The 10,656-nt window shown below is 35.1% G+C and overlaps 1 protein-coding gene across 1 annotated transcript in view; it reads left to right on the top strand.

The window, feature by feature from the left end:
- LOC107676041 (ATP-binding cassette sub-family B member 6, mitochondrial-like) overlaps positions 1–9,351 on the top strand; it is a 16,962-nt gene extending 7,611 nt beyond the window's left edge. The window contains exons 5-20 of the mRNA XM_016470562.1: positions 738–830; positions 932–1,124; positions 1,388–1,509; positions 2,895–3,004; positions 3,155–3,220; positions 3,358–3,483; positions 4,036–4,112; positions 4,214–4,277; positions 4,355–4,440; positions 4,561–4,618; positions 4,980–5,084; positions 5,237–5,411; positions 7,037–7,149; positions 7,853–7,947; positions 8,085–8,153; positions 8,246–9,351. Coding sequence (XP_016326048.1) covers positions 738–830; positions 932–1,124; positions 1,388–1,509; positions 2,895–3,004; positions 3,155–3,220; positions 3,358–3,483; positions 4,036–4,112; positions 4,214–4,277; positions 4,355–4,440; positions 4,561–4,618; positions 4,980–5,084; positions 5,237–5,411; positions 7,037–7,149; positions 7,853–7,947; positions 8,085–8,153; positions 8,246–8,405 — 1,712 coding nt within the window. The 3' untranslated portion in view covers positions 8,406–9,351. The remainder of the gene's footprint in view (positions 1–737; positions 831–931; positions 1,125–1,387; positions 1,510–2,894; positions 3,005–3,154; positions 3,221–3,357; positions 3,484–4,035; positions 4,113–4,213; positions 4,278–4,354; positions 4,441–4,560; positions 4,619–4,979; positions 5,085–5,236; positions 5,412–7,036; positions 7,150–7,852; positions 7,948–8,084; positions 8,154–8,245) is intronic.
- Positions 9,352–10,656: the final 1,305 nt, after the last annotated feature.

Genomic DNA, 10,656 nt, shown 5'->3' with positions numbered 1-10,656 from the left:
TTAAGGTAAGGCATGTTATTCGCAATTATGTGTTGTGGCTGGGTTGTTATAGGTTTGCGTGACTCTCGATGTCTTAGGCCTAATTGAACGGAGGGATTATGGTATTCTTCTGTAGCCTAGAGACGAGTAACTTTAACCGTTGTTCATGTGAACTCAAAGACAGCCTGATGCTTTGTTTATAGACTATTTGTGGGTGGCTGTTTGTTGTTTCACCTATCAATTCGTGTCGATAAAGTATAATAGGGTAAATCCTGTATAGTGATTTATCCTATATAGTGCTTGCATAAAGCAAGTAGTGCATACACTTGTAGCTGTTATGTATCTTTGTCATTGTAAGCTCTCTTTTGAGGCACACGCAAGCCCACGAACCATGAAACAAGTGGGCTCCCCCAAAGTCCACGGTTTAGTTCGAACACATTTATATATACATTTTTTACCAGTATGTGTGTTCCTTGGGAATTGAACCCACGACCTTTTGCGCTGCTAATCCAATGCTCTACCACTGAGCCACAGGAACACACTTGACTGGTGATTTTTATGAAAAGTAAAAATCTTCTTCTTGGTTGTTTAAAAGATTAAGGTAATTATCAAAGTTTGATCAAATGTTGTTTAATTTTCCAATAAAGGTTTTTACATGATTTGTTACATTTAGTTACCCTTTTGCAGATTTGGAGACTTTTTAAAATTGATTATTAATCTCTTTTACATGCTAACACATTGATTTCCTCCTGTCACAGTGAACCAGCTGACAGATGGGAGCTCTTGGAAGACTCTGGCAACTACAGTGTGTGTTTACGGACTCCTGAAGTTCCTGCAGGGAGGTGGAGCTGGTGAGGGAACATCTCCTCATTTAATGATATCTTTGTAGCATGACATGGAATATTCTTTAGAATCTGACCACAATCTGATCTTCATTTGTTTCCATCTGCAGGTGCATCTGGGTTTGTGAGTAACATGCGTTCGTTCTTGTGGATTCGAGTGCAGCAGTACACTAACCGCATGGTCCAGGTGCGTCTCTTCGCTCATCTGCACTCTCTGTCTCTGCGCTGGCACCTGGGTCGCCGCACAGGGGACATCCTGAGAAGCATCGACAGAGGAACCTCATCTATCAACAACCTGCTGAGGTGAGAGCTAAAAAAAATGTTTTAAAATTAACATTAGCTTTATGTTATACTGCATCTTGATACCAGAGACCTTCTTACCTCAAGCTGTTTGCATTTAAATGCAAGTATAAACAAGGTCAACTAGGTCTGTGTGCAATGTTAATCTTGGATGCATTAGCATGCATGCATATAAAACTTAAGAGCCGATAGTATGCTTTCACAGTAAAAGTGATCTCAGTTTGTATGATCTTTTAAATATATATTTTTTGTTTTTTTTCCAACAGCTACATAGTGTTCAGCATCTTCCCCACTATTGCTGACATTGTCATCGCCATTGCCTATTTCATATCCAATTTTAATGCCTGGTTTGGCCTCATAGTCTTCGTGTGCATGGCCCTTTACCTCAGTAAGTATTTAACAATTGTCATTTCTAAATGTGAATACATGAACACACACATTGCTGAAGATGCTGTAGTTGCTTCTTTTCTGGTTTCTTTTCATGTGGGATTGGTTTTAGTATAACTTCATTACTTAAAGTAATTATTTATTTATTAATATAACCAAAGGTCTTGTATTTTGAGTTTTGTTCAAAACATTTAACACTTAAATTTTAAGTTAAACTTGAATACCTTGTCTAACTGGTTCAGGTGTGTAACTGGAGGTTAGGATAATGGCTAAATTGAATACTGCTTGAATGCTACTGTGCAGAATAAAGCAATAAGCCCCAAGAAGCCATGGTTTACAGTGAATTTATAACAGCTAAGGGGCATTGTTATAAATTCACTGTAAACCACGGCTTCATGGGGCTTATTGCTTTTATAAAACGGTTATTCCATATACGTAGTAAGGTTTCACAAAATAAAACGGCAAATAAAGTGTAATGATATTAATAAAAACATTCAATCCACCAATCAATATAGTTCCTCAGAATCAGTTGTGGTTGCAACAAAGTGGTTGCCGAGCAACACACAAACGTAAACAAAGGTGTATGTTTGTAGAGTAATTTACAACAGCTTCAAACGTGGCTCAGCCAATCAGAATCAAGGACCGGAACTATCCGTTTTATAACATGATGCAATATACTGCCTTCTGTAAGTGTAGTATATGAAACAGAATGCAGCATGCAAACATTTATGCTATATTTATGTCACACCAGTGTTGTTATTGTCAACTAAAATTAAAAGTATTAAAAATAATGTTCATGTAATTGAAATAAACAAAAATAATAATGATAAAATATGAATATTTTATTCAAAACTTTAAAAACTTAATTAAAAAATTTGAAATGTTGCCTTCACAACTAAAGTACTAAAATTACTAAAACTAAAACTGAAATAAAAATAAAGCTAAATAGATGTCAAAAAAGGATATGAAAAATATTAAAATGACATAAGCACATAACAAATTACTAAAAAAGTGAACAAAATTACAGTGAAAACTTAAAATATAATATAAAAGCTAATTCAAGCTAATATTAAAAAAAATATACTTAAGTAGTATATAAATAATGCTAAAATATCAGTCAGTGTATCTCATTATGCCGCTTCTTTAATTCTGCAATTGGTCTCTCTTTTGATTTTGTTATTTTGAAACTGCAGTTGATATTACTTCACAATTAATTATACTGCATACTGCACAAATAGTGTGTACAGTAGTTCTGAACATACCTAGACTCTGCAGGATTGTTTTTGATTCTTTCGTCTCAGGAGTCACTAATGAAAGAAGAACGGAAATACATAGATTATAGCATTTGATTTATTGATTAATTGTTGTTATCTGTGTCTCTGTCAGCTCTCACTATTGTAATCACTGAATGGAGAACGAAATACAGACGAGATATGAACACACAAGATAACAATGCCAAATCAAAAGCTGTGGACTCTTTATTGAACTTTGAGACGGTATGGCTTTGCTTTGTTCTCTCTTTGTTTAACTAAGGCATCAGAATGCGTGTTATAAAAAATATGCAATATGCAGTATTGTGAAATGCAATATAATGCACATAATAAAGCATTGCATATGCTGTGATTGAATTATGATATTGTCAACAGGTTAAATATTACAATGCAGAGGTTTATGAAGTAAGACGCTTTGAGGATGCTATCATGAAATATCAGGTAAAAAATTTTAAAAATGTTTTTAGACTGTGATCCACACAACATTTGTTATATTTCATCTGTATTTGATTTGAAATTAATTTAATGTTGAAGAGCTCACTGTAATATAAATAAATGCTACTTTTTCTTTTGCTTAGGTATCGGAGTGGAAGACCAACGCCTCTCTGGCGTTCTTAAATCAAACGCAGAACCTCATCATCGGTTTGGGTCTTTTGACCGGATCTCTGCTCTGTGCGTACTTCGTGACAGAGGGAAAGTTTCAGGTATGAACAGTCAGGACACCTCAGATATCAGACCATTGGCAGTTAATTCTGAAGCCACCAAATAAGCTATGGCTTATAGCAGAAAAATGTGAATGTTGCTTCATAAACAGCCTACAGCTTGGCTAATCTACTACATAACTTAATTTCAGAGGTTCTCAACCAGGGATTTATGAGATTGTGATTATCATATTTCCACTCCAGACTGAGGTTTTAATATTGTTTATATGCCAGAGTTCGCTGTCAGAGTTTACTTTATCTAAAGCATATTTTATTTGATTGTGGTGCTTTTAATGGCTTGAGAACATTTTTATTCTGGTAGTGAGATAAAATGTGTAACAAAGTGACAAGGCGTTAAATAACAAAACAAACAAACCAATACAGAATGTAATTATATATATTTCTTTTTTAAATAAAATGTAATAAAATAAAAACCTTAGAAATATTTCAATGAGCAGTGAACACACAAATAATATATAAATAAAATTTTAAAAAATATTTTTTTTTTTTTTTTTTTTGTCATGTGACTACATTTAACTCATCATGGTCTTCCAGGTAGGAGATTATGTGCTGTTTGTGACGTACATCATCCAGCTTTACACTCCTCTCAACTGGTTTGGAACATACTACAGGTATGCAGCTTTTGTCTCGGTTAATAGTTTATCGTCAGTGTATAGATACATATATATTTTTTAAAAGAACAAACAGTAAACGTGTATCTTTCCTATAAAAGAATGATCCAGAACTCTTTCATTGATATGGAAAGCATGTTCAAGCTCTTCACTGAGGAAGAAGAGGTGAGTGGATGAATTTTTCATTGAAATGTATTTGATAGAAGCTTTTGTATAATTAATGACATGATGATTTGATTTAGGTGAAGGATGATGTCAACGCAGGAAACCTCAACTACACACAGGGAAAAGTAGAGTTTGAGAATGTCTTCTTCAGCTACACACAAGGGTTAGCAGCTTCAGTCGTATTAGTTTCTATTGTTTATTTTATTATTATTAGAAAAATTTGGGTCACAAATAAGCAATATTCATTCAGCTTTTATTTCATATGATGTGGATATTTTTGCAGCAAGGAGATTCTAAAAGATGTCTCTTTTACCGTACTTCCCGGTCAAATAGTTGCACTTGTAAGTCTATTCTATTCTATTCTATTCTCCTTAATAAACTTTTCTTATCAATGTTGAAAACAGTTGTGCTGCTTAATATTTTTGTGCAAATTATGATATACTACCATTTAAAAGTTTTATAATGTTGCAAAATACTTTTTATTTAATGGGAGTTTTTTTTACTTTATATTCATAAAATAATCTTGAGAAAATATTGCAATTTCCACAAAAATGTTAAGCAGCAAACACTGATAATAATAAGAACCATTATTAATAATTGAGCACCAAATCAGCATGATAGAATGAAGAAATCTTAATTATTCCAAACTTTTGTCCGCTAGTGTATGTGTAACCACTTTAGGATTGTTTTGGTTTATTTCAGGTTGGACAGTCTGGATCAGGAAAGAGCACCATCATTCGTCTGATTTTCCGTTTTTATGACGTTCAGGGAGGGTGTATAAAGATAGACGACCAAGACATCTCAAAGGTGAAGCTGTCATTGATACAAACACAGAAGGGCACCCAATCATTCCCTTTAAAATCCTGTCTCAATGAATTGAATTCCTGTATTTTATGTTTCACATTTGTTTTGCACTAAATATGGTAAGCTCTTAATTCATTCGTCTGGTTGTGTCTCAGGTGAAGCAGTCCTCTCTACGCGCTCATATTGGCGTCGTCCCTCAGGATACCGTCCTGTTTAATGACAACATTCGAGACAACATCCGCTACGGCCGAGTTACTGCTACTGACCAGGAGGTGGAGGAGGCTGCGACTGCCGCTGACATCCATGACAAAATCATAACCTTCCCGGATGGTGAGAACCATTTCATTGTACACAAAAATCCACAACTTTTTGGCATTGAAAGCATAATTAAACGGTAGAAAATTAATATAAAATGTGATAAGATTATTTTAGATCATCGCAATGGACAGAGCATTTCATTTAGTTTTTGTATGCCACAGAGTTCTTATAAATAGGGTTGGGCGATGTCTACTAAATTGCATCAGACGATGTCTACAGTGAAACATCACAATGGACGATAACATCATGGTATACTCAACTGCAGAAGCACGGAAGGACCATAGACTATAAAAACATGGACGTAGTGTCCGTGACGTCACCCGTAGGTTTCTGAAGACCGTCTTTGAAGCTCAAAGTGGGCGGAGCCGGCCATCGCCAACTTGGCAGCACGTCACCGCGCGTCACTCCCGGATAATCGAAAATGGGCAAAGAGGCAGGAGCTGGTTGCTGAAACCACGCCCACCTAGCTCGATGGTGGTGACAGCAGCGGCAATCCACCTGTCACTCAAGTGGCCACGCCCTTAATTATGCAGAACTTTAAGGCTTAAAATAATTAAACGGATGAGTTCTAAAAAAAATTCACCCCCCTCCCAGTTGTCATGAAGGGCAAAATTAGCTATATAGACCAAAACCACTTTTTGTACCAGGCTGTAAACATATTTTTTTTTCAGCTGTAAAGTTGGGCATTTTAAAATGGGGAGTCTATGGGACTGACTCCCTTTTGGAGCCAGCCTCTAGCGGCCAGTCGATGAATTGCAGTTTTAGTCACTTCCATGTTGGTTTCACGAGAGAGACCGGAAGGTTGCCGCTTGGGACGGATGAGCTCGACACATGCGCAGTGTCAACTACTTAACTCGCTCTGTCACAACATTCACCTCGCGCCTGCACTCGTCCCGGCTCAACATCATGATGTCTGTTAGCCATCGGCGATGGACGATGGCATCGTCTATCGGCCCAACCCTAACTATAAATAACTAAAACTAAAACCATAAAAAAACATTTGAAATAAAAAACATACTTGAAATAAAAGAAAAGTTTTTTTTCTCTTTGCCAAGGCAACATTTCTAATTTTAACTTAATGTACTAAAATAAGTAATAAAATAAAATGAATAAAAACTATATACTGTAGACACATTTTAAAAAGACAAAAAGTAATGAAATGGCAAAAACATACAACTAAATTACTAAAACTTTAACTAAAATTCAAATGAATATTAATAAAAACTAACATTGTTTTAGTTGTTAAAAAAGGTGCGCTCGTTCAAAACATTTGCGTTCGATCCTTCCGGCTGTGCTGATTTAAATCTAGCGGTTCTGCTCGTTCAAAACATTTGCGTTCGATCCTTCCGGCTGTGCTGATTCAAATCTAGCGGTTCTGTCAGCAGAGTTTACACGTCACGTTTTGGTAACGGTACGGCTCACTTGGAACCTCAACCGAGGTGGTACTAAAAAAAGTACCAGGTACTGTACCCAGTGGAAAAACCCCCAAAAGTGAACCATACCGAGCCGTACCGTGCCGTAACATGCAGTGGAAAAGCGCCATTAGTGATACTAAAATAACACTAGTATGCCATCCATTTTGAGACTGTATAATATTTAGATTATAGCTGATATTCCTAATTGATATTTATTTGCAGGCTATGACACTCAGGTGGGTGAGAGGGGGCTAAAGGTGAGCGGAGGAGAGAAGCAGAGAGTCGCCATTGCTCGCACCATCCTCAAAGCGCCACAAATCATCCTCCTCGATGAGGTACAACATCACCAGTGCATTATGGGAGAATGCGTAGACAATGAGGGAATTATCCCAGTTTTGCCTGGTGTTTTTATAATTTCTTGTTGAGAAGTTGTTGAATTGCTTTAGCAAGTTTTGGTAATGCTGTGGAATTACACTACTGTTCATGAGTTGAAAGATTTTTAAGAAATTAATATTTTTATTGAGCAATGATGCATTAAATTGATCAAAAGTTACAGTGAATACATTCATAATGTTACAAAAGATAAATGCTGAAAAAAAAAATGAATGCTGTTCTTTTGAACTTTGAAAAAAATGTCAGTTTCCATAAAAATATTAAGCAGCACAACTGTTTTATAAAAGTTATATTAAATTGTAATATTTCACAATATTACTGTTTTCACTTGATTTTTCTTCAATTAAAGGCAGATTTGATTAGCAAAATAGCAAAACTTCTTTCAAAAACATCAAAAAATCTTACTGACTCCAAACTTTTGAACAGTAGTGCAATGCAGTAAAATCACAGTCTGTTAGAACATACTTGAAGTTGAATATGCGGTGAAGGATTTGGGGCTAATGAAATTTCAGTGAGCGGAGCTTCTCAGCTATACTGGACAGAAATAGAAAATAAGTAACCAATTGTCTTGTTGTGATTTCTGATTGACGAGATTTCAAAGTACTTCTTTCTTCATTGACTCATTGACTCATCCTCTATCCATAGGCCACATCTGCTCTAGACACACAGACTGAGCGAAATATTCAGGCCTCACTGGCTAAAGTCTGCACCAACAGAACCACCATTGTGGTGGCACACAGGTAAGCACACCATTAAATTAATTGAGAGATGTTTTCACTCAAATCACCTTCCATCGATTATTATAGTGATAAAACAAGTCATGAAACTAGAATACAGAATTTCTTATTGTATAACACCATTATTGACGTGCACATAGATTGTCGACTGTCATTGGAGCCGATGTGATTCTTGTACTTCGTGATGGACAGATTGTGGAGAGAGGAAGGTGAGTTTATTTACTGGGATACTGAACGCAAATTCAGATGGGTTAATACATGAACTATGCGGTTTAAAGTCCAGTATTATTGTTTGTGGTAGGCATGAGGAGCTGTTGGCGAAGGGAGGCCTGTACTCTGACATGTGGCTGAAACAGCAGCAGGCGCAGGATTCAGACTCGGCCTCTGACACGGAGACGAAAGACAGGAAATCTGAGAAACTACAGCCACAAACATCCACTGCAGGAAACAAGGGACATTAGACACTTGGGACATGCAATCAGACCTGGTTTTGTGTGTATTTTAAGCTCGTCCAATGCAGTTTTGACATGTTAGATGATAATTATTCAATATCATATTATGTTTTTGCCAGTTCTTAAAAGTGGCCCATATTGCCTAAGGATTTATTTATTTATTTATTTATGTATTTATTTATTTAAGTCTAATTTTATATTTCTTTGCCATTACTTCCCTCTCTTTTCCCTCAAAGTGCATTTATATCGCTAATTAATATGGCCATAAATGAGAGAGTAATAAGACTGACAGAGGTGTTACTGTGCATTATATGCTCTGACAATGATGGCTCCTTTCACTACTATAACGTCATTATGCTGAATGTACAATGGGTTTATTTTATTTAAGTCATTTAAGTGGATTTTCTCCGGTTGCATTGCTTCTCTGATGCTTCCGATTTGCTGTTGTTGGTAATAGAGAACATTTGAAAACTGCTTGTAGTTGTAAAAATGATCTACACCAGAACAAATTGTAATTGAATTTAGTTTGAAAGTAAATAATGATATTTCTGGTGCCATTGTGTAACAGTAAATACTGATATATGAATTTCTATAAAGACTAAGATTATGTTTAAATTTAGGATTAAGTTATAGGCAGAGGGGAAAACAATCTTTGTCAATTTTAATATTAATTTCTGACATGTGCACATTTTTACTTTCTTTAGGATCATGTGTGTGTTTTAAGATCATTTTCTTATGCTGTATATGTGGAGTGCTAGTTATTGCGTAGATGCAATAGATTTCTGTACTGTACAACTTCAGTTCAACTAAAGGGACAAAGGAGCTTGCTCATTTTATAGGACTGACACTAAACTCAGGGGACAAGGTTGAAATGAGCCTTTGGGATGTGTAATTGTTCACTCGTGTAAATTTCTTGACAAAGAAGCTTTTTAGTACATTTGTATTGATTATTCAAAGAACGGGTTGAGAAGTAGGCCTAGTGACTGTCAGAATTTGCCTTGGATAAAATAACTCCGTGGTAAGATGGATAAAGTCAGATTTTTTTGTATGTATTTTACTGTACAGTAAAGACAAGAAGTGCATATGTTTATATTAATATGATCTGATTTTTCTGATTGTTGATCACATTGTTCTGTGCGTAAAATATTGTGTGTACATTAAAATACTATACATATTCCCTTTAGCTTACATTTTGTTTAGAAATAAAAATAAATAATATGTAAAATAATAATAACAATATTTTCTTTATTACTATTGTTATATTGCTATTATATTTTATTATGGATCATCAGTGCTGATCATATAGACTCATGTGTAGCATTTTGTGATTAGTCTGTACTTATATCTGTATCCTGTATAATGAATGACAATGTAAAGAATTGTGTAATAAAACTATTATATAATAATAAATAAAATATAACCATTATTGTATAATTGTGTATATATATATATATATAAGAAAAAATATATATAATAATAAAACTATTATTTGGGTCATCATAAGTAATAAACAGAGGGCACCTACCAGTGTGTGCATTTTATAGAACATTTTAAACATTTATTCATAAATACAGAACCTTTAGGCAATTTTATTGGTAATTAATTAAGGGATAATCAATGGTTTGCCATGCATTAAAGGATTTTAAATGCACGACATGGAGGCCAAGAACCACCCAATGCGAAGGTAATGTTAATGTGTTTGTTCTTGGCAGGATAGATCTGCTTACACTGCTGCTGCGGTAGATCAAGTACAAGACTTGTTAGTTGCTACTGCCAATATGCTAGACATGCTGCTGTGAGTATGTAGGAAATACTGCTGCTGCACATATAATATGAAATAACCCCCATCATGTATAACATACATAAAATTACCTATAAAATAAATAAATTACCATTATCCATGGTAGCAATTAACATTACATTCGCATCGGGTGGTTCTTGGTCTCCACGTCGTGCATTTAAAAATCCTTTAATGCACGGCAAACCGTTGATTATCCCTTACATGTATATTACCAAGCTAAACTCTCCCAGAGTTGTCATGACAGAACTGTGTTAATTAATTTTCTTAAGTTAAATTGCAGTAACTTAATGTAAATTGTCTAATTAACTTTGGAATTTGGGCAGTTGGTTTTTAGTTCCCAGCCTGCTTTGCATAGGACTGGACAAGGAAAATAAATATTGAAAATAAGTTTTATTTTATGTTTTGTGTTTTTAGTGAAGGGAAAGCAATTGCGTGTTTAATGCTGTTATGTTTGACATT

Source organism: Sinocyclocheilus anshuiensis, unplaced genomic scaffold, assembly GCF_001515605.1.
Source record: "Sinocyclocheilus anshuiensis isolate Anshui unplaced genomic scaffold, SAMN03320099.WGS_v1.1 scaffold1744, whole genome shotgun sequence".
Lineage (NCBI taxonomy): Eukaryota > Metazoa > Chordata > Actinopteri > Cypriniformes > Cyprinidae > Sinocyclocheilus > Sinocyclocheilus anshuiensis.
This window is presented reverse-complemented; position numbering and strand designations above follow the sequence as displayed.